The following is a 24,570-nucleotide window of genomic DNA, read 5'->3' as shown; positions in this document are numbered from 1 at the left end:
TCCGCTGACGGCGGCGTTGAGTTTTAAAAATGTCATCGCCTTCTGTGCTTTGGGAAGGTGAAATGTTCCCGTCTTCTGAGGGCACTGCTGCGTTGTGGTTATTGACACTGGCGTCAGCGTCAGAGTGGTTGTTTGAGCTCTCTTTTGTCTTTTTTGAGCTTGTTGGAGAGAAGCTGTCGGAATCTCTTAACCTTTTTCGGGGTGTGCAACACAATGTGCTGTCCATAGATTCAGCAGGGGTAGAGGTAGCCAAAGGTGGTTTGTCGCTTATGACAAAGGTGGCAGTGGCCATTGTGAGGGCCTTTTGGTGTTCAAATGCAGTGAGGAGTACTCAGAGAGCAGTGTGTTTGTGTGTAGTTGTGAGCGACCTTGGTAGAGGACCCTCCAAAAGCGAAGTGACTAGAAAATGAGCTTTGGTATGAGCAGGCGTCTCGCACTGTTAAAAGAAAAAAGCCGCCAGATCACATCACAAACAGAACTCAACAATCCACAGGTGTTGCTTACACACACACACACACACACACACACACACACACACACACACACACACACACACACACACACACACACACACACAGAAGCCGTATATATATATATATATATATATCTATATGTATACTGAATATATAGAGATAGATGACAGTGTATTTTTCGCGTGGCTATAAATTGATTCGACCTTTGCACTTTTACAGTGAGGACAACTTTCGGGTGCAAGGCCGGAAAGCGTTCTGGACACTGCAGTGACCTTCTAAAAATAGTAACGGAACGGGAATATCCGAAGCTGCTTCTCATATTGTAGCGCGCCATACGAAGGAAGGGAGGTAAACGCTGAAAACACTGGAGAAGATAAGGAAGAGTTACTGGTAGTGGATCCCGAAAAAAAACCCAAAATCGGTTCAGCGCTGCGCGCTGAGAGCACGTGTTGAAATATCTCATCGACCAGGTTGTGTCCCGGGTGTACGTGAATATGGCCACCAAATTTGAAACAGATCCATCGAGAACCTTGGCCGCGCATCGCGAACAGACACACAGACAGACACACAGACAGACACACAGACACAAGTCGTATATATCTATATCTATATACGACTTGTGTCTGTCTGTGTGTCTGTTCCTGTTCGCGATGCGCGGCCAAGGTTCTCGATGGATCTGTTTCAAATTTGGTGGCCATATTCACGTATACCCGGGATACAACCTGGTCGATGAGATATTTCAACACGTGCTCTCAGCGCGCAGCGCTGAACCGATTTTTTTTTTCGGGATCCACTACCAGTAACTCTTCCTTATCTTCTCCAGTGTATTCAGCGTTTACCTCCCTTCCTTTGTATGGCGCGCTACGGGATGAGAAGCAGCTTCGGATATTCCCGTTCCGTTACTATTTTTAGAAGGTCACCGTAGTGTCCAGAACCCTTTCCTTGCACCCGTAAGTTGTCCTTACTGTAAAAGTGCAAAGGTCGAATCAATTTATAGCCACGCGAAAAATATACTGTCATCTATCTCTATATATTTATACATATATATATACGGCTTCTCTCTCTCTGTGTGTGTGTGTGTGAGTGTGTGTGTGTGTGTGCTTGTAATCGTGTCAAAGTGAGGTCACAGAGCAGTTAACATCCTCTTGAAATGGGGCTCTGAAAAAAAATGGGGTCTCATTTTAGGAACCCATTTTTTTCAAAGCATGTACAATGCAGGAAATCTTATTTTATCATCAAAAAAATTGATTTGAACAGGATGTCTCATTTTGACATTTTTTCCGGTTAGCTGTGTTTACGGATTTCACACACCGAAGTGTGTTTCGAATCGGTTTTTTCCTGGTTATGGGGAAGTCACTCTCTAGACTCGCTCTGCATGACGTCACTTCCTGATGCCGCCAAAAATATGGAGTCCTCTTCAAAGCAGTGTGCAAAAAGCAGCTACAGATCTCTGGGAAAAAGTAAGGATTTTATCATTTCCTCACCTATATATTTTATGATTCGCCTTGTCTTTTTGGTATTTTAATAGTTCATTAGCATATATTTGGTTCAAATGTACCTTTCTGTTATTGCAAAAGCAACTGTTCACACTGATGCGACTGATCGCTCAATGAGTCAATGTAGTCTATCTAGACGGCAAATGCAAATGGCGCTGTGACTTTTCATGCGTTTTCAGCATGTTTGTTGTTTTTGTTTTTCAAACAGAAAATATTGTTAAGAACATTTAACCCTTCAATAAGTAAGTGTTAGAAACAATATTCCATTGACGTTTTTATTGACTTTGAACCAGATTTCCACCGGACTAAGAGTTTGAATACCACTCGCCCTTTCAGTTCAGATTAAATGCTAGTTTCAAAGAAAAATTATTTTATCGTCATCAAGCACCGAATCTCAACAATCCGCTCAAAAACGTGTTGTTGTTGTTGTTGTTGTTGTTGTTGTTGTTGTTGTTGTTGTTGTTGTTGTTGTTGTTGTTGTTGTTGTTGTTGTTGTTTTAAACAAGATTTGCCTTCGGATGGTTTTTAAAATGTGTTGAACACGCACAGAAAGTCACAGATGTACCCAAATGCGATCACTCGTCTGTCAGAATCTTCTTTGGTAAATCCTTTTCATGAGGTCAAAGATTCTACTGGAGATTGAGGGGGAGGGGGATCTCTCCCATAGTTCTGGCACTTGAATTTCATTAAAAAAAATATCTTTGTAAGTTTGAACAATGGGGAAGAGGGAGGGGGTAGCTGAAACAAACAACTATGGAAGTACCGTACTAGATCTGAACAAAGGATTCATGGTTTTAGTATTGATAGCTTTCTTTTTCTTTGCTTGCATCAAATTGCAATAGTAATGTGAAGCTGTGGAAACTGGAATGGAATAATGCACACAAACCACACTCACTGTATTATTGGTGCTTTGTTTTGGACAAAGTAATGGTGCCAAGTTTCACTTTCACATCATTTTGATTTTCTTTCTGTGCAAAAATTGATAACCTCTAAAATCGTGTTATTATGAAATTGCCCTTTAAAAAGGTCTAGCTTGAACACCCCATTTTAGGGAGGCTTCAAATTACTTGACGCACTGCATTTTTTCACAATGACCGTAGTCCGCCGTGCAAAACGCAGTGAAACTGACGAGCCTGTTTAGCACGGTAGTGGTTTCGCTGTGCTGCATAGCACGCTTTTCTGTATCTCTCTTCGTTTTAACTTTCTGAGCGTGTTTTTAATCCAAAGATATCATATCTATGTTTTTGGAATCAGGAACCGACAAGGAATAAGATGAAATTGTTTTTAAATCGATTTCGGAAATTTATTTTTAATCATAATTTTTATATTTTTAATTTTCAGAGCTTGTTTTTAATCCGAATATAACATATTTATATGTTTTTGAAATCAGGAAATGATGAAGAGTAAGATGAACGTAAATTTGGATCGTTTTATGTAAAAAAAAAAAAAATTGATTACAATTTTCAGATTTTGACCAAAGTCATTAATTAATTTTTAAGCCACAAAGCTGAAATCAGGGATGAGATTCTTCCGCCAATTGGCGGAATTCCGCCCAAAAGTTCGTTCCCAGGACCATTTTTCTGAATCGTCTAAATCCGTTGAGAAAAAATGGGGGGGGGGGGGGGGGTAGAGTAGTTGTTGTGGTTCCATTGGATTCGATCTGTAAAGTCCTACCTACAACCCTAAAGTCGATTTTCCAGATCAAATCTCCGATAAAATAATGACAACATAACCTCCGTATCGAAGGAAGTGGACCTTCGACCCGAATATGAACTTTCCATTTGGGACTAAGTTTCCCTTTCACCGAGTGTCTTCATTCCGAAAATTCATGAACGGGCCGATTCAGCTGTCGGCTTTAGCCTGCTAAACAAAGATGGCGTCGGTGAGAACATTGACGGAAAGCGAACATGTTTATGAGAATTGATGTTTTGTTTAGTTTGCACTGGTCTAGAGCTGATATTCAGGAATTGCAAGCATTAACTGAACTTGTATGTGCATCTTAACTGTTTTATCTTTCACAAGCATTTGACAACCTGTACATTTGCTCATAATTATTTTGTAATGGAAACAAATGTTCTGCAGAGTTATGTTGATTTTATGCACACTGTTCTTGCCAAAGTGCAGTAACACTCCTTTGTGGTTTTTCCAGAGCCACCATCCAGACCACAAGGACCCATCAAGGTCCTGAGCACCACCAAAACGTCAGCCACCATCGAGTGGCGCGCTCCAGAGGATGACGGAGGCTTGCCGCTTTCAGCTTACGTGCTGGAGAAGCGCGAGTTCCCTCGCTCCACCTGGAGCCGTGTGGACAAGATCAGTCCCGACATGACCAGTAACACCATCCAGAACTTGACCACTGGGTCAGACTACTTCTTCCGTGTGATGGCAGAGAACAAGGCTGGGCCCAGTCCACCTCTGGAGATGGACAAGCCTGTTAGGATCAAGAGTCCTTATGGTGAGTTGGGGTTAAGGAATGATTTACTTTAACTCGGTCTCAAAGCAGAAATGTCAGTATTGTTCAATGAAGAGCATTAAATCCTGGCATGAAAATGTATTGATAGGAACAAGGGAAGTTTAACTAGATTTAGAACCGGCACGGTTGGCCTAGTGGTAAGGCGTCCGCCCCGTGATCGGGAGGTCGGGGTTCGAACCCCGGCCGGGTCATACCTAAGACTTTAAAATTGGCAATCTAGTGGCTGCTCCGCCTGGCGTCTGGCATTATGGGGTTAGTGCTAGGACTGGTTGGTCCGGTGTCAGAATAATGTGACTGGGTGAGACATGAAGCCTGTGCTGCGACTTCTGTCTTGTGTGAGGCGCACGTTAAATGTCAAAGCAGCACCGCCCTGATATGGCCCTTCGTGGTCGGCTGGGCGTTAAGCAAACAAACAAACTAGATTTAGGCAGCTTAAACAATAATCTTGATATACTATTTTTCTTTTCAAGTTGAACAGAGAAAGTGCAGCAGAGAAATAAAAATCCTTGAAGTTTTGTTGCCAGAGTCATGCATGCTTTAATTTCCACATATTGTAATGATCGTCTAGCCTCATCATTAAAATGCGATCATTCGTGAAACTGAACTTTTCACTATCCCATTGTCATTCAATGCTCCCCAGGTCTTTAACCAACAGTACTTCAGCATTCAAACTCTTATCACACAATTTTCTCTTGACAGATGTGCCATCAGCACCAACAGGCCTGCGCGTGTCCAACGTCACAGATAAATCAGCAGATGTGTCTTGGACCGCTCCGGACAGCGACGGTGGCACGCCCATCACCAACTACATCGTTCAGACCCGCATCATCCCTCGTTCCACCTTCACCACCGTCCAGGAGACGACAGAAACCAAAGTGACCTTGACCGGCCTTGTTGCGGACAGCCAGTACATGCTGCAGATCATCGCAGTCAACGCTGAGGGACAGAGCCTGCCTCTGCAGTCCAGAGAACCCATCTGCCCAGAGAAGATCCTCAGTAAGTGTTTGAAAAGTCTCTTTTCATAAGAAGAAAACCTTTGAAATAACTGGACTGCGAGTGTTTGCAAATATGGAGCAATAGCTGAAGGGATTGTGATATGTCAGTAGAGTTTGAGAAATGTGGGTCTTAATAGAGAGAGAGTCCTATAATGGAGGTGAATTTAGTGACACTGTGAAGAAAACATGTGAGCAATTCAGGTCTTGTAGTAGAGGGAGTCTCATATAATGCAGACATGGGACTGGTCCGAATTTTATCGGAATTCCGATATTTTCCTTAGCTCACAGACCATTCTTGAGATCGATGCAAATTCGTTGAGAAAAAAAGGGGGGGTGGTGGTGGTGGTATGAACCGTTCAGCTGAAGCTGTCTGCGTCTGAAGTCAGTGCATTCACACCCCAGCACTCGCGTGAACCCATAGCAGTATCGCCTAGGCCTAATTATTCACCGATGGCGGTTTGCGGGTTGTTTTGATTGGCTGCCGATCTCCAAACGCCGAAGGTGAAAAAAGTAGCATCATGGCGTCTGGATTCCGTATTGTTTTGTCGGCTGTGGAAGCTCTTACGATCGACGACCAAAGTGTGAAAAACAAATGGAAAGCCAACTGGCTGTCAGAAGAAGTGACTGTCATTATCAACAAGAAAGAAAGGCGCCAGCTCATTGGCGACAGTATCGCCAAGATATCCATTCCCGGTCAGGCCGTGTGCACGTGGTGCGACAACGGCCACTGCGTGGTGAAATACGGACTTGGTGAAAAAAATGTGTTGGTTCTGAAAGTTTTCAAGTCAGTTTTGTGTGTGTGTGTGTGATTGTTATAAATTACACTTTTGTTTAAAATGCTAAAACATATTATTCTTGTGGTTTGTATAGCTTTTTAAAAAGGCATGATCTAATTTTTTGCTATCAGGAGAGGCCCCAAAATGGCCTTTATAATTCTAGCATTCATTTTCCGTAGCCCCCCTGAACCCCCTACCGGGGCGTTGCCCCTGGACCCCACCAGGGGCCTATCCGGCCCCTGGACCCCGGCTTACTTTCCTACTTTTTGAACATTTGCTGGTCTCATGTCTGATAATGGAGGGTCTTACTAGAAAGGTTCCAATGTAATATTTTCTTTCAACATTGGTCTACTGTCTCTTGTCTGAACGTATGTGTCTTAAACATATTGATACAAAATTGACTAATGTTTGTTAAACTTTAGGTGTTCCTGATGCACCAGCGTCATTGCTGATCAAGAACATCACCAAGGACGGCCTGACCTTGGAGTGGACCCCACCAGAGAACGATGGCGGATCCAGGGTCCGTCGCTACATCATAGAGAAGTCTCTGAAGGGCACAGACAAATGGGAGAAGGTCACCACAGTCGAGAGCTTCAGAACTCGGTGCACTGTCGCTGATCTGGAGCGAGAGAAGGACTACTTCTTTGCTGTGTCCGCAGAGAATGATGTGGGCATTGGCGAAAAGCAGAAGACAGCCAAACCAGTGAAAATGGAAAAGCCTATCTGTGAGTTGAATTGCAATTTCAGTGACGTTGTAGATTGAGGATTAGTCAGCAAGCATTGTTGAATCAGTTTAGCGTTGTTACAGCTAGTTCTCACATCAAACTTAAAATATCATTTTGCTTTCTGATGTGCAATCATTACTTGACTCAGGGCCTCACATCCACGTCGGACATCGGACATATGAGGATATTTTTTTCAAATGTCCTATACATTTTTCATGCAGGAGGACAAATGTCCTATTGTTTTTGTCACAAAGTGGTCAATGTCCGATTATTCCATCATTTGATCCGGACATCGTCACTACTTCTCAATTTACAGTAGTTTGAATGCTATTTTATCGATGTATTGCAAAGCGATGTGTAGCAGACAAAATTAGACACTTTGTGCCTCTAGTACCAAAGAGTTTCCAAGGCTCGCAACTCGGAATGCTCGAAGCCAGTTGAGAGTTGCCTCCCTTAGCGCTTTCCCCGAAAATAACAAACATTGAAACATGCCGCCTAAACGAAATCTGATCCCAGAAAAGGGACAGAAGAAATTACACTTCTAGTCCCTTCCCTCATCATCTGTCAGTAGCACGGAAACTGAGCTTCCTCCAGCCCCAGAGCAGTTAGAGCCCGATCGCCCAGGTGAGAATGTCGATGATCGCGATGGTCAAACATCGGAGCCGAAGAAAGACACTACCCCCTCCCTCACCCCCACGCGTAACTTCGTCTCAAGCTGGGCGACATCATTCCCGTGGGTGTCGCATGACCCAGAGAGGAAACTTATGTTTTGCACCTCATGTCAGCACACAGGGAAGTACAACACTTTTACCGTTGGCTGTTCGAACTTTCGCAAATCGGCCCTTACCGATCATCAAGAAACCAAAGACCATGCTGCTAGTGTGCAAGTGCCATCTCTCCAGAGAGACAAGGAGATAGTTGAAACCCGACAGCTGACAAAACAAGAAAAGGGGGCAGCTGTGGCAGTCAAAGCTGCTCACTTTTTGCCAAAAACAGTATTTTTGTTCTTTTACCCTCGTGCCAAGAAACTATGTTATATGAAGTCTTATATCGCGCGCGTATCTCCAGACTCGGACTCAAGGCGCAGGGATCTATTTATCCCAGAAAAGGGACAGAACTAGTCAAGTTTAATTATATTTACGTTTTGTTACGGGAAAAAAATGTCCTATTGATTTGTTTTTGTTCAGGACAAATGTCCTATCACTTTTACATTGGCCAGGACATTTGTCCTATGCTACCTCTCATGGATGTGAGGCCCTGTTGACTCCACAGGTATATTTTTTGCATGACCCAACCTGTCAGTTGAAAAAAGATAAGGCAACCAGTGACACACTTACTAAACCACCCCACTTTTCTCTCAACAGTCCCACCATCACCGCCTACAGGCCCTCTGGTGATATCAGACGTGACCAAGACCAGCTTCAAGGTCACCCGGAAGGCACCAGAGAAGGACGGTGGATCTCCAGTCACTCACTACTCTGTGGAGAAGCGCGAGACGTGGAAGACATGCTGGACGTTGGTGGAGCGTGTCCCTGGCGACCGTCTTACCTGCGACCTGCTCCTTCTGCAGGAAGGACAGGACCTTGTCGGGGTCAAGGCCGAGAACGTTGCTGGAGAGTCCAAGCCTCTGGAATCGGAACATGCCATCACACCAATGAGTCCTTACAGTGAGTATGCTTTTTATTCTGATAACTTTTAATAACTCCAAGCTTTTCTTGTTTTTGTGTGTGTTTATTTAAGGAAAAGAAAGACATGAAGGTTTACATAATAGGCTCAAAACCAAGACTTCGTGACATATTTTAAATGGCTGTGGTTGAAGACATAGCTGGAACAACAGAATTTTATCATTTTTCAAGTCTCTAAACTTGCTTTTGGCCCACACAATATGTAATTCCATAGCTATAAACTAATGAATCTCTCCTTGTCTCTGCAGAGAAACCATCAGCCCCAGAATCACTGACAGCAACAGACGTCACAGAAACAGCAGTGTCGCTGAAATGGAAGCCACCTACCAGCGACGGAGGACTGCCGATCAAGTCCTACATCGTCGAGCGTCGCGACAAGCACTGGGGTTCATGGGTTAAGGCCGGAACCACCAAGGGCACAGTGACGACTTTAGATGTGGATGGCTTGGTGACTGGACAGGAGTACTACTTCCGTGTCTCTGCCGAGAATGAGGAGGGAGTTGGGCCAGAAACTGAGATGAAGGAGCTGGTCAAACCAACAAGGGAAGCTGGTGAGAATGTCATTTGATTTGGTTTTGAACTGTGGAATTTTTGCAATGGTTGTCCTGATTGATGGAGTCCAATGTAGGGAGCAAAGACAATACAATAAGCATGGTATTTCAAGAATTGATACACAAGTTTACGATTAGAACACAACAATATTTACTCTGTTTCAATTGGGCTGCACAAGTTTACAATCACAACACCACAGCAATAATGTCATTTACAGCAAAAAAAGATAAGTCAGCAGTTGTCTTTTTTCAGTAGAGCTGTTCCAATATTTAATCATTTTGATACAAATGTTAGTGGAATCAACATCTTTGTTGAATGATATGGCTATTATGCCAGTATATAGCTATTCTGATGAACACGTGGGGGAATTCGGGGGCTGTGATTGGATAGTCTCTTCCTATCATCAAAGCATATTGCTGCCGAAGTCGGCCATTTTACTCAATATCCAAAAGCATATTGAGTAAAATGGCATCCAAAAGCATATTGAGTAAAATGGCCGACGCATGGTTCTGGTTTACACATCTGCACCACGCGGCGATGTTTCTATCGACAACAGCATACACTGACAACTTGAAATTCTTCTCGGGAATGTTTTTCAGCTTTACAAACTTGAAATTCTTCTCGGGAATGTTTTTAAGCTAAGTTACAAATGTCGATAGCAAATTTCCAGAAGCTGCAATCTGAAGCGACCTATCTCTGATTCTAGCAGACGATCTCTCCAATGTTTAACACAAAATCAGCAAACTCTCCTGTCACATAGAACGTCCATTGTATAGTGCAATGTTGAAATGAAGTTACTGGTCTGAAACATTTAGTCGTTTCTTCTGAGACAATCCTTGTTCTCTTATCATCTGCAGATTTACCGCAGTCTTCACCACGCGAATTCCCAACAGAAGTCAGACTTTCGAACATACAATATACGTAGGCAAGCATGATACGTCATGACGTCATATGATTCCTAGCATATTGACGTAATGCTAAACATCCGGTTATCTCGAGTTTTCTCCGTAATACATGTCCGTGGGTTTTTCAATGTTCGGTTATTTCCGTGGCTTCATGCGGAAAGGGAACCATCGTCTGCACTCAACGAAATGGACCATTCTGGTACTTGTTGCTGACAAAAACATGATTTTAACACAGAATTTAATGTCAGAATAGCTATATAATCGCTATTGTGTTTTCATCGTAGCAATAGGGTCCGATATTTAGACTCGAACAAGTATAATGCGACTCGTCTTCGACTCGTCGGCATTATACTTGTCTCGTCTAAATATCGGGCCCTATTGCTACGCTGAAAACACAATAGCTGGTAATGATGTACTCATTTTATTGACCATCTATCAAACATATCTTCCAGTTGTTCCTGAACCTCCTACGGGACCCGTCTACTTCAGTCACTTGGATGCAACAAGTGTTGTCCTTGACTGGCGTGCGCCTCGAGATGATGGCGGTGCCCCTGTGCTTAACTACCGCATTGAGGTGTCGCAGAACCAGGAAACCTGGACAGAGGTGACCATTGTTGATGGTGACTTGACCAAGACCAAGGCAAAGAACCTGGCCACAGACAAGAAGCACTACTTCAGAATCTTCGCCATCAACAAAGTGGGAACCAGCAAACCGCTTGAGTCGGATGCTGTTACACCAAAGAGGCCTGTTGGTAAGTCACTGTGTCCTTTTTTTTTTATGTCAATCTCAAGTTGAAAAAGTCTATTTAGTTTAAAAGCAAAATGTTTGTCAGCTTGCGAAACTCTGTACAGTGAAAACTGTCAAATACGGTCACTGGACTTAGCGGACACTCGCAGAATACGGACAGTCAGTCTCGGCACGGACTGCTTTACACTGTAAAACACCTGTACGTTACGGCCACCTCGGCATTACGGACGCGGACAGGTATTTTGGGTCCATAATAAGTCATATACCTGCTAAATACGGACATCCACAGCAAGCTGGGAAGTTCGATCGACGAAGAAGACGATAAATCGATCAGTTGATATTAGTCGGTATCTGAGCAGCTCTCGCGAGACACGCTATTTGTTATGCTTTGAACATCGCGAGAACTTCGAACCTTGGCTTGTGCAGCTCGCACGAGATCGTTGTACCGCATGCTTTGCTATGCTCTGAAGTTTGCGAGAGATTACGAGAGCTTGGAATACTGATAGAGTCTATTCTTGGTGAGTGTTTTAAGTCGACGCATTTGATTGGCTGCTAGAGTTCCAAGGCAGCCAATCCAACGCGTGGAACGTGTTCGGCGGAACGGAAGTGAAAGTGTATGAGTGAATGTATCTTCTCTTCGAAAGAGTGATTCGTGTTTAACAAGATGGCAGCAAGAAATTCAAATTCAAGAAAAGGAAGAAATGCGCTGACTTTAGAACAAAGGATAAATGTTGTCAAACAACTGGAAAGTGGGAAATCATGCCGAACGATTGCACAAGAGCTTGGGTGTGGGAGAACGCAGATTTCGAAAATCAGCGTCGATCGGGAAAAAATAATGAAGTTGTGGGAATCGGGAGACGGACGTGCTGACCAGAAATGGGTTTCGAAGAAGACAACCGAATACGAAGAGCTAAATGACGCCGTGTTCGAGTGGTTTTCAACCAAACGTGCGAATCACATTGCCATCAATGGTCCACTCAGACAACGCTGGACAAATTCTTTCAAAAGCTGATGAGTGCAGAATGAAGTGAATGTGAATGTGTTGTATGAATGAGATCCAGTAACTTTTTAACAATTTAAATTTATACAGTTGATATGATAAAAAGCTTTTAAACTTGTTTTACAACAGTCAATATTAAATGTTTCTCTGTTTAATCTAAACAGCTTCTGTTTTTCTTATAAATGTACATGTACATGTGCAGTACTCTCTCTCTCTCTCTCTCAACTTGACTTTGTCGCGTTTACTTGCACCTGTCTAATAAGGACACCTGCAGAATAAGGACACTTTTGTCTGGTCCCAAGGGTGTCCTTATTTGACAGGTTTTACTGTACCGTATTTGACGGATTACAAGACGCACCGTTTTATAAGCCGCACCCCCGACTTTAAAAAAAAAAATTGGGACGAGCCACGTATAGGCCGCGTCACTATATTAGCCGCCGTCGAAAAAAATATAATCAGATCGTGTCAATCAATCAAAACAACCAGGCAACGAAAGTACGGTATTTGGCAAAATCGGCTCCGAGAATAAACAAGTGAAACAAAGAAGAAAAGTGATAAAGTTTGAAGAAAAATATCACACACACAATTTGTAACCAACACACACATGTAGTCCCGCCCGGAATAAGCTTTTTTGGGATGATTTACGACTTTTGCGCACATTTCGAGCAGACGAAAACACAACATGGCGGCTCTCGCTCCTCCAACTATCGCGAGACACAAAAAAACGAAATCTCGCACGCGCGAGATCCTGATACATCCGATGTTTCTCTGTACGCTATCTTGTCACGACGACTTGTTGACAAACGAAGATTCGCGAAAGAAAGAGAAAAGCGCCGAGTCTTGAGTAGAGAGCTAATAAAGTACCGGTAATCGCTAATCGAGCGAAATGAAAATCCGCGGCGACTTCCATTCGGTGAATGCTATTCAAGTTTAGGTAACGTTTTAGCCGCATCTTTTTATAAGCCGCAATGCGATTATTTTTGAAAAAAAGTCGCGGCTTGTAGTTCATCAAATACGGTACTTTGTGTTGTACTTTGTATTTGTATGTATTATTCTCTTTTCTGTGTTTGTGTTTCTGTGGTAAGTCTTTTTATGCCATACATGATGTCTCATATAATGCTTCCCTTTAGAGCTTCAAAGTTATCTTTTGTTGTTTGTAATTCATCTTAATGAAATTTTCATGTTGTTTTCCTAGGACCACCGGGAAAACCAGTGGGACCTTTGGAAGCAAAGGCCATCACCCGCGACTCTGTCCAGCTGGACTGGAAGCCACCTCAAGATGACGGAGGCTTGCCCATCACTGGCTACATCATTGAGAAGCGTGAGGCCATGCGCATGACATGGAGTCGCGCTGACAAGACCACAGACGACGAGGACACTGGAGGGACTTGTCACTGGAGATGAGTTCTATTTCCGTGTGGCAGCCGTCATCAATATTTTCATATACATGTAAGAACAAAACGTGTTAAGACTGGTGTTGTGCATCTAGTTTGTTCAATAAATGTCTTTCTATCTTCAATGGTTTTGGGTAGATGAGATAACAAGAGAAGGATATGGGCATTGGAATTACGTCAACATTTCGAGCATTGTCACAGATGAAACATTTACTGCAGGGTGCTCCTGATTAACAAACCGAGCAAAACTGAAAATTATTGAAGAGAAGACATGTCTGAACAGTTTATAAAGAGACAAGTTTGCAATCATTTGTGAACACCATTATTGTATGGAGGAGTAACTGTTCCCCTACCCCCTAAGAAGGTATTTCTGTCCGTCAACCACGTGAGCGATCGCCACAAATCGAGGCATCACTCGCATTTCAGTTTGGACACACCGGCTGATTGCAAATGCACAGTACGTGTTTCGACACTGAAACGTGACGATTGAGCGTCAAAATAGTTTCTTAAAACAGTCGAAAATGGAGTTAAATGTGACTTCAACACTCAGTGGCGATCGCTAGAGTAGCGATTGTTACTAGACGGACACTAGAAAACCTCAGAAAATGTAATTACTTTGCGATTTTTTTAACTGAAAAACTGTTGCGGTCTTTTTCTGTCGAGCGCGAGCGTCAACGTAAAACAACGTGACGTCACTTCCTCCCCAAACGGTTAGTTTTTGAATGAAAAGAAAAATGTGGCGATCGCTAGATTGTTTAGACGGATTGGATCGCAACTTTGAAACTCGGGTCACCGTGCGTCGATCAAGGGCAAATTGACCTCGGCAACATTATAACTCACTTCAAGGGTGCACAAACTTGTATTTACAGTATACAAAATTAGGTAAACTTGTGTTTTTGTCCTGTGAAATCACAATTAGTTTCGATGCTCTTGATATCGCTATGCCGACGGACAGATCCGAATCCCCATACATTTTTTTTTTGCGGAGCTAGTATAAGTTAGAATTTGTGTTATGGATATCGATTGTTGTTGAAAAAAAATCATTTCAATGTGTTCTGGCACTCTCAACCACCACAGCATTGATACTTGTGCATGTGTGTGTTGGAATTTAGTTCTTTGTTTAGTGATGCTGTGGCAAAAGTAAATTCATCCATCCGTATTTTGACGATCGCCACCATTCACACGCACATAAATAAACACATTATCAAAAATTTCAACTTTTATTTTCAAAAAAGTATTTAAACAACAACTAGTTTGCATGTTAATACAACAAATACAGCAGATTCTCACAGATATGGATTTAAAAGACTAAACAAATCTGAGACTATCAAAATGGCCTGATACCATGAAACCTGCCTCAAGCAAAAACACATAAAAAGACTCTTTTGTGCAATGTTTTTGCCTGTGGATCTTTTAATGGGTAAAAATGCTTGGGGGAAAAAAATTAGTAGTCTACCACAAGTAGATATGGGATGTGAAGATCATCGCCGTGTGGTTACCGTCCTTGAAAATCACATTCTGAGAAAATTGCATTTGAAAGTTTGTGAAGTGTTTTGCTGCGCACAGTGAAGACAGATTGACAAACCAAGAGTATGTGTGCATGCGGGTACTTTTCACTGACATTTTCTTATACTCCAAGTGCTCTTCACAATCCCCTATCAGTCCAAAGTTGCACATATGGACATCAGACTGTTGCTATAACACTCAATGAAACATCAAGTACAATGATTATGATCAGCTGGAAAAAAGGCGTGTGGAATTTTACTTGCTACTCTTGATGTTCTCAGTTTTATCGCAGGAGCAGACATGTGGTTTCTGCTAATTCTTGTTTCCATTGCACAAAAAGTGGCCGATTTTTGATCGGAAATTGCTTCGAAGTAAGCATTATTTTTTCCAAAACTCATGGAACTTTGCCTTTAGGCAGGACGTCAGTCGGGCTTCTGCCAAAATAAACTCTAGACATAATGTTTCCCTGACAATTTCAAGGGATTCAATGATCTAGAGGGAGAAAAGAATATACATTTCTTATTGGTGAAATAGAGTCGGGATGAAATCCAAAAGATTTAGCCCAACATTTGATTCACCGGAAAATGCACCTAGTTGTTGCGTTCCTTGAATGAGAAAAGTTGGATTTTGCAACGAAGCAAATATCTAAGTCAAAATATCATTGTTTCACCAAGAATGAGATACATGAGTGGGAGATGGGTCCGAAGTTCGATTAGCAGTACTTTAGGATGTAACTGGGACAGTCAAGGTGGAGTTTATGTGAGATAAACAAGGCCTGACGTCCTACCTCTGTACCTGTTATTCAGGCGTCGTGGACTCGACATTCACACCGACCGCTAGCTTATTTTTCTTCGTTGCTCGATCTGCCGCAAGTTGTAACTTCCCCTGCCTCTTGCATGATAGACACCCGCCGAATTTATCTTTTAGAGGCCGAGTTGGGAGAAATATCGCTGTTTGAGACGTCGAACCGATTCGAAATAAGGTTCGCGTGTTTATGCGGATGTGGTGCGCGCGAATGCGCAGAACTACTTCCCGGCTGAAAGTTATTGGAAATGACCAATCAGCGAATAGATTTTCAAAGGTAAAGGTCACTTTCCAAATATGGAACATTTTGCAAGTGAAAGTAGCCTTCGCCAGCTCTTGTGTTGCGGCCGTTGAGGGACACAAACGGGCTTTATTTCCATGACTGTGACATCGTCAACAAACGGAAATTCCCGCTGAGTACGCTGCATGCAATAACTTTGACAAACTCATCGACATGTTGCTGCTGCTCTGCCATGAAAAAATCGATTTTTGTTATAAGTCTGCATATTTTTAGCATTCACTCACTTTGCAAATCATCACTTTATTGAAAAAAGAGGATGAAATTGACAAAATAAACATCATGCAGTTATTCTAGGGTGTTCAAACTGCCTAAAAATGATAAAAACCCAAATCACATCATGGGACCATTTTGGATCAAAATTCCGTGCCACCTCTGCCCTTAATCCATGTAGTGTAGTCAATTGTAGGGGTTCCATGGTGACATTGTTATCAGGATGAAAAGAAAAGTTATCTGAAAAATATGATTTATTTCTTTTCAGGTGACGATGATTACGAGGATCAAGTTGGGCCTGGCGTGGAGGGTGAACGGGGCTCCAAGCTGGTGTCTGACAGGGACCCTGATGCTCCCATGGGGTCGCCTTCACGCGGCGGGAGCGTTTAAACAGAGCTACCCCACCCCTTTACTTCTCTTCTTTTGTCTTATTTCTGCCTTACCAGTCCTTTCACCTATATTTCCTTCCAAGAAAACTCTCCCTACTATTCCCTGCAGTTTTCCAATTCTTTTCTTGTTGTCTTATTTCTACCTGACCGGATCCATCACCTTTATTTCACTTACCAAAAGTCTTCTTTTCCACATCCTTATTTCTCTGCACCCCGCATGTTGTAAGAGGCGACTAACGGATTCTGTTTCTCCTTTTACCCTTGTTAAGTGGTTCTTGTATAGAATATAGTCAATGTTTGTAAAGATTTTAGTCAAGCAGTATGTAAGAAATGTTTAGTCCTTTGTACTGGAAACTTGCATTCTCCCAGTAAGGTCATATATTGTACTACGTTGCAAGCCCCTGGAGCAATTTTTTGATTAGTGCTTTTGTGAACAAGAAACACTTAACAAGTGGCTCTATCCCATCTCCCCCCTTTCCCTCGTCGCGATATAACCTTCGTGGTTGAAAACGACGTTAAACACCAAATAAAGTAAAGTAAAAGGGATCCTGATGACGACCAAGTTGTGCAGCCTGAGACTGATGAGTCTGACTCCGACTGTGATAGCGTAATGTATCCTGCCCTAGTTACACCTTGCAAACAAGACAAATCTAGAGCTGATCCTTTACATGTTGCAGAAAAAGCTCCCCAGGAAAACAAATGGGGTAAAAAACATTCATGCAAATTTTGTTCAAAAATGGTAGTAAAAATGTCGACACATTTGACAAAGGTCCATGCTCACGGAGCGGATGTGGCGGCAGTTTTGAGACTTCCCAAAGGATCCAAAGAGAGAAGGAACGGGTTTGTAAGATTGCTCAATGAGGGAGACTATAAACACAACTATGATGTGTTGGAAGGCCAGTCCGGAACAGTCATTCCAAAGTACAGAAAAGCAGGTCGCCAGGTAGGTCAACTTTCAGCCTGCAGGTTTTGCCAAGGGCTGTATGCCAAGTCCCTGTTGAGTAAGCATTTGCACAACTGTCCACAAAATCCAGATCCAAGTAAGCACTTGAAGTGGGGCGAGTGTTCCAAGGTAGGATCATACATGCTTCCCATTGGAAAAGAAAAGAACAGTGCCTTCTTTCAAGCTGTTGTTGGAAGAATGAGAGATGACGCCGTCATGAGAGTCATAGCAAATGACAGTCTGATCATCAAGTTTGGTTCCAGGTTGTTCTACAAAAAAGATGTGGAAGAACATACTAGGGGCAACATCAGCAGCCGGCTGAGAGAACTAGGGCGTTTGGTCTTGGAGTTAAAGGCAAAATCTGAAATGAAGGTTGCAAGCCTTAAACAAGCACTTGATCCTATCCATTTTGATTTGGTCATTGAAACAGTCCGAGCCATGGCTCACTTTGAAGAACCAAGCCATGCTTACAAGAAAGGGAACCTGGCTCTCAAACTTGGCTACTCTCTGAAGACCTGCTGTAAAATTCTTGTGTCGGAAGCCATCAAATCCAGTGACAAGCTTTTGCTGGAAAAAGTCCAAAACTTTTCTTCTCTCCTGGCGAGTGATTGGCATGATTCTGTCTCAGCAGGTGCTGCTCAGTCGGTCACAATGGCTAAAATGAACAAACAGCTCCTCCTTCCCTCTTTGAAAGACGTCGAGAAAGTGAATGGTGTGATCAACGAGGACATGCAATCAACTGAATACAGTGTCCTGGCCAAAGCCACACTAGCCTCTCTGACCATCTTCAACAGAAAAAGAGGAGGGGAGTTGCAGAGAATGAAAGTTCAGGACTTTCAAGTGTTGCAGTCGTCGTCAATTGAGGAGGAAATGCTGAAAACTCTGACAACAACTGAGCAAAAGCTTGTCAAGATCCTACAAAGAGTGGAAATCAAAGGAAAGTTCACACGACCTGTGCCCATCCTCTTGACACCAAGCATGGTTCATGCTGTTGAGCGTTTGTTGAAGATGAGAGCTGAGAAAGACATCACAAGTCCATACTTATTTGCCTCAAGTGGTGAGAAGCCCTTTAGGGACTCTGACGTCCTTAGGACCTATGCACAGAAGGCGCAGGTGGATTCTGAATCACTGTTCACAGCCACCAACCTCAGGAAACAACTAGCAACACTTAGCCAAGCGATGGAGTTGTCAAAGTTAGAGGAAGACCAACTGGCAGGCTTTCTCGGACATGACATTCGCATCCACAGGGGTGTCTACAGAAAGCCAATTCAGATTGTTCAGAAGGCAAAGGTAGCCAGTGTCCTCTTCAAACTCAACAGAGGTGTTGATATACCCGAAGAAATTGACGAAAAGAGTCTTGAAGAAGAAATTCTACCTGCAGATGAAGAGAATGAAGATGAGGAACCTGCTGCCACTGCCAGCGCTGAAGTGTCTAAAGAAGAAAGACCACCATCTTGCTCTCTTTCAAATGAAAATACAGCTGGAGCTTGTGCATCCGTTGGTGATGTTTCCCTTACCATCGCCCCAGCTACCAGTACATCAGCTAAAGGGGGTAAAACACTGACTCAGAAGAGAAGGCCTGATGGAACAAAAACTCAGAAGAAAATGCCTTGGAAAAAAGAGGAAATTGCTGCAGTTGAGAAACATTTGGCTGCATGTTTTTCAATGAATAAAGTCCCGCAAAAACTTGAAGCAGAAAGATGCAAACAGGCAGAAAGTAGTGTTCTAAAGCACAGATCCTGGAAGGACATTAAATACTGTGTCCACAATCGTCTCAAGCAAATAAGGTCAAAGTAGGTACCTATAATGGTCAGAAGTTGCAAATGAGAGACTGATCTCTTGGGAGCGCTAACTGGTGAAGGGTCAGCTCTAGGGAAAACTTTTGAGTTGAGATTAAAGGCCTTACTCTGTATTTGTAGAGGCAGCTTACATCATCTTGGTTTGCAGCTGGTATTTCTGCCACATGGCATAAAGGAAACTGAAAGTATGGATTGGTAGGTTTGTCAAAATTGTTGGCTGTAAACACAATCCCATGTTGAGAAAAAACAAACACCAAAAACAACACTTCACATCTGCAGGTTCCCGCAGTGGGGCACTGCGGTTATGAAATTAAAAGCCCCTCCTGTTTTTGGAACCGCAGGAGCTTTCTAGTTTGCTGTTAGGTAGATTTTTGGTTCCTCTTTCCTGTCATGCTCTCTTTTTCTTCATGAATTCTTTTCTTTTTTCTGCCTTCTTGCTCATTCACCTGTATTTTTTCCAAAAATCTCTTCTCTTGCCGCTTGTCTCGCGATTCATGTATAGTTTAATCTGTTAGTGTTCTGATGTAAGTCCAGCAGTAGATAGGTTAAGCCTATTTTAACATACTGGAAACTGGTAATCTTCCAGTAGGTATTAATTTAGTTTTACTAAAGCCTGCTGGGACACAAGTAATGGGTTAGTGCATTTGTAAACAGGAATCGCTTGACAAGTGGCCCCCTTCATCCCCCCCTTCCTCGTCCTGATATGGCTCTGCGTAGTCGGCTGGACGTTAAGCAACAAATAAACAAACAAACAAACAAACATCTGCAGGTTTTATTAAATCTTACATTCTTATGTTATAATAATTATGAAAGTCACGGCATTGTACATCAAAAAAGAAAGTTGATTTGGCTTGCAAATCTCATCATGCCATATTTAATCTAGCATTTTCCTGGAATATTGTTTTCTTTGATTTGATTTTGACAGACTGTGACACACCTCTAATGAGGAGTCTTAATTTGAAAAAAAAATTCAATCTTTATCTATTAGGGCAAATTCTGTTGAAAAGCTCTTTTTATGCTATTTCTTTGATTGGTTTTTGACAGTGTGGCTAAAGTGTTAAGCTGTCGGCAAAAATCTTATTTTAAGTTGGTTATTTTTATTTTTGTATTTGATTTGCTACAATGAGGCAGTATTCCAGGGAACACCCTAATAGAATGGGTTTCTGAAAAATGATGAGGTTACAATTTATGCCTCCAGTTCTTATGTTGAACAAGGCGTGTGTGTATGTTTTAATTTTTAATTTCTCAGAAATTAAAAGTAATTACTGTTACAAAAGGGCAGGTTTGTACATAGAAAGTAAAAAGACTTCTCTTCACTCTTTGGGATAATAGAGAGATTAAGAAGCACTACCACATTCGTTTCGTTGGCATTTTCGGTTGTAAAACGTCACACCTTTTTGAGTACACGTGACTTCCGATCTCTACGAACAGAAATTCGCTTCGCCAAGAGAAACGAAATTTGTAGAATTGGTCATTCTGACGAAAGTGACTTCGGTCGCGTTTTATATTCGAATAGTCATAAAATATGCCTACCTTGTGTAATCGATGTATGCTCTGACATCTTTAGGCGCGATTTATCATTGAAATGTTTTTAAAAATCAAGTTTAAAAAGCCGTAAAGCAGGCTTGAATTGGGTAAGTGAGTGACTGAGCAGACGAAAGAAATTTCAAGATGGCGACCCAAACATCAGGCCGACTCAACTTTTCAGTCGGCTGGTCAAGCCGCCTAGAGGAGAAAAATGCATGAAGCAGTTAAAGTTTATGATGTGTTGAGTTGTGGCCTGAGTATCTGATGCGTTTCAGCAGAAGTGAGGCAGCTGGTATTATCTGATCGACACTTCTGAACCGGTGCGACCAGCGAAACGAAATTCTTCTGTCCTCTTAACCGCTGTACTAGCGACACATGGTGTTCCCCCGCCGAGTGTCTTTTGCAACCACGAAAATGCCAACCATATGAATGTGGTAGCCCTTCTTAAAGTCTCTAATGTAAAAAAAAAAAAACTAAAAAAAAAATGAGAGAGTATGATTGTAATGTTCACTAAAATGCATGACTTAAATTTTAGTTGCTTTGCCTTGAGAATCTCAGCATGTTATTTGTAAGCTAGAATTTTGCTGAAATATTAGTTTCTTTGATTTTTGTTTTGTTTGTGTTATCATTTTGCTTTGTTTATTATTTGATTTGCTACAATTAGATTTATTTGAGTGAACACCCTGTCAGAATGGGTTTCTGAAAAATAATGGGGTTACAATTTCTGCATCCTATTTTCATGTTAAAATAGACGTTAGTATGCAGTTTTGATTTTATCCAGCTTTTTTTCTGTGAAATTATTTGTAATACTTATTAAGGACAGTATTGTACATAGAAAGTAAGAAAAGAAAACACAACTCTTCACCCTTTGGGATATGTACGGTTGAAATGCAAAACTTACATTTCAGTTGACTTGGCTTGAACATCTCGCTGTGTTATATTTTAGCTAGAATTTTGCTGAAATATCATTTTCACTTTTTTATTTTGAAGGACTGTGTCACACGTCTTGGCGGGAAAATCTCCTATCTTAATACTGTGAGGGGAAAATCTGTTTAAAATTAACTATATTTATGTAATGTTTCTTTGCTGTTTGAAAATATGTAACTAAAGTGTTCAGCGGTCAGCAAAAATCTTATTTTAAGGTTTTTTTGGTGTATTTGTTTGATTTGCTACAATAAGGGTGTGCATTCAAGTGAACACTCGGCCAGAATGGGTTTGTGAAAAAGAATGTTACAGTCATGCATCCAATTTCTATGCTGACATTTTTTTGCATGGGTGTTTCTTTTTTTAAATAAACTTCAATCAATCTTATGTTTTTAGTGATAATGTGATAATGTGTATACACATTTAGGGCTGTTTTTCAGTATTAATAACATGTTCTGTTTGATTAAGGGTATTCAGCTGGTATTTCCTTGTTTTTACTACCTATTTTATTCATGTTTTTATTACTTTATTAGTGGAAGAATCTGTTGTAATGTATGTTTGATGGTGTATGCTTTTAATCAAGCGTTGCTGACTATGAATGTAGATGTAAATGCTTGTATAACTGTGTTTGAATTTTAAATGTGTCAAGCGCAAAGAGCATAATTGTAAAGTTATGATGTTGCGCTATATAAATGCTCATTTATTATTATTATTATTATTATGTTCTGTGAAGCTATTTTTAATGTAACTTTTTGTTTGTTTGTTTCTTTTTTTCCCTTTTTTTGGTAGTTTCCTACTATTCACAAGACACTAGCACTCTTTAGTGGTGTTTTTTTCAGGTTAGATTCATTTTTATTACAGAATACATTTTGCCAAGCCACTTGTACTTCCTGTTTTGTCAGCTTATGTCAGTCTTGCATCAGTCAACAAGAAAGTTAACAGGGAACACCCTAACAGAATGGGGTTCTGAAAAGTAATGAGGTTACAACTTACGCCTCCAATTCTTATGTTGAAATAGACGTGTGTGTGCGTTTTGATTTTCAATCTATCTTGACGTGTTCTGTGAAATTATCAGTGATCATTACTACAAAAGGGCAGTATTGTACCTAGAAAGTAAAAAAACAACCAACTCTTCACTCTTTGGGATAATGTAATGTTTACTGAAATGCACGACTTAAATTGTAGTTGCTTTGGCTTGAGAATCTCATCATGTTATGGTTCATCATGTTCAGTTACTGAAAAAAATATTAGTTTTTTTGATTTTGAAATGCCATGTTTTATCGTTTTGTTTTGTTTGTTTTATTATTTTGTTTTGTTTGTATTTGATTTGCAACAGTGAGGCCTTATTTGTGAGTGAACACCCTTTCAGAAAGGGTTTCTGAAGATTAATGGGGTTACAATTTTCTGTTTTGGCAGCTTATGTCAGTCTTGCAACAGTCAACAAGGAAAGATTGCTCTTGTGTGTGAAAAGGATTTAAAAAAAAATATTCTATTTAATTGTTTTAATTTTTTTGTTTAGCATACTGTAATGTCATGGATCACAAGTAGATGAAACTTTTTGACGAAAGAAATCTCATATGGTTTGTTGTTATTGTTGGAGTTAGGAGAGGTACTGCTGTATAGCACAGAATTGTCCATGATCCGTTTGAACGATTCAAGTGTACTCAGTATACTTACCTTTTTTTCTTATGTTGAATAAAACACACCACGAAAAACCATGGATGCAGTCTGTACTCATTTCAGTGTGTGATATCACAATGAGCAGCAAATGGTTCTATATCTTCCTCCTCCTCCCCCTCCCCCACACACAGATCTATGAACAATTTCCACATAACACCTGCTGCGAACTGGACACGAATCCCAAAACTATTTGCTTTTCAAAGTGTTCATAGTAACCTGACAAAAAAACATACTTACCTTATATTGGCCAGTTGTCAAGATTTGTATTTCAGGTATGAAGCAAATATTTTTCGGGTTCGTGTTCAGTTAGTCAAATATGGAACATTTGGTTCTATTATGTGAACTGAAGGATTTATGTAATAATCATCATCAAACACAATCTAAAACCTACAAAAAGAAGGCAAAAGTCAAAGTTCTTGCATGATAACAGATCAATTATCCACCCATATCCTTTGGGGTTTATGGAAAAGAAAGTATACAATCATTTCTACAAATACCACAGTATTAATTACAAGAATATTTTTTGCACATTAAAATGCATACATAATGCAAAATGTTCAAATCAGATAACTATACAGTCCACACACAAAACATTCACACACGTTGGACCAAGGGAGACCCCTAACGCGTAGGATCTTAAAGGTTTTTAAGAGAAAAGACTGAAGTGTATAAACCCAGGTGTCTGTGTTTCTATAACATGTGTGAACCCAAATGTCAGTGTGTTTTGTGAATGTGTGTACGAACCCAAAAGTAGGTGTGTTTCATGTCAGGACAAAATGGGTTCACAATTCTAGAAACCCATTTTTCTAAAATGCCCCATTTTTATTTCTGTGTGTGCTTGGCTTGTTTTTTATTAATACTTGACCAGGACCTGTTCATGAATTCACCTCACATTCCTGCCTTTTTGAGCCAAAGCTTGAGTTTGAAATATGGTAAGAAAGTGATGTACCCATTTGCACCATGTATTGCAAAAAGCCCCATTTTGACTCAAATACAAGCATGTGTGTGTGTGTGTGTGTGTGTGTGTGTGTGTGTGTGTGTACCCATTTTTCCACAGGTTTGGTTGCCTAAATCACCATAAGGCAACCATCCACACGTGGATGGCAACCTAAACTCTGGATGGCAACCTAATTGTGTGGATGGTCGCTTCATTTAACACCGTTAAATTGACTTTTTTGACGGAAAGAATGTCATAACAATGTTGAAAATGACATTCTTTCCGTCCACACGTGTGGATGGTTGCCTTATGGTTAAATTGACACCGT

General features: G+C 41.3%; 3 protein-coding genes across 4 annotated transcripts; all 3 read left to right on the top strand.

Annotated features, from left to right (window-relative positions):
• The first annotated feature begins 1,927 nt into the window (after positions 1-1,927).
• LOC138979997 (immunoglobulin superfamily member 22-like) lies at positions 1,928-17,181 on the top strand. 2 transcript variants are annotated; one of them, XM_070352763.1, is made up of 4 exons: positions 1,928-4,424; positions 10,533-10,832; positions 13,024-13,277; positions 16,312-17,181. In XM_070352763.1, the coding sequence occupies exons 1-3, from the start codon at positions 4,295-4,297 to the stop codon at positions 13,230-13,232; spliced, it is 639 nt and encodes a 212-aa protein (XP_070208864.1). In that variant the 5' UTR covers positions 1,928-4,294; the 3' UTR covers positions 13,233-13,277; positions 16,312-17,181. The 2 variants fall into 2 exon arrangements, with proteins under 2 accessions (XP_070208864.1, XP_070208863.1); XM_070352762.1 differs by having other exon boundaries at positions 13,024-17,181.
• LOC138979998 (immunoglobulin superfamily member 22-like) lies at positions 8,387-10,508 on the top strand. The gene is made up of 2 exons (XM_070352765.1): positions 8,387-8,605; positions 8,872-10,508. The coding sequence occupies exons 1-2, from the start codon at positions 8,593-8,595 to the stop codon at positions 9,189-9,191; spliced, it is 333 nt and encodes a 110-aa protein (XP_070208866.1). The 5' UTR covers positions 8,387-8,592; the 3' UTR covers positions 9,192-10,508.
• Positions 17,043-23,343, top strand: LOC138979996 (uncharacterized). The gene is made up of 2 exons (XM_070352761.1): positions 17,043-19,453; positions 19,944-23,343. The coding sequence occupies exon 1, from the start codon at positions 17,043-17,045 to the stop codon at positions 19,170-19,172; it is 2,130 nt and encodes a 709-aa protein (XP_070208862.1). The 3' UTR covers positions 19,173-19,453; positions 19,944-23,343.
• Positions 23,344-24,570: the final 1,227 nt, after the last annotated feature.

The sequence above is a fragment of the Littorina saxatilis genome, linkage group LG11, assembly GCF_037325665.1.
Source record: "Littorina saxatilis isolate snail1 linkage group LG11, US_GU_Lsax_2.0, whole genome shotgun sequence".
In the NCBI taxonomy this organism is placed as follows: Eukaryota; Metazoa; Mollusca; class Gastropoda; order Littorinimorpha; family Littorinidae; genus Littorina; species Littorina saxatilis.
Note: the sequence above shows the minus strand (reverse complement) of the source record. Positions and strands in the feature narration are given on the sequence as shown.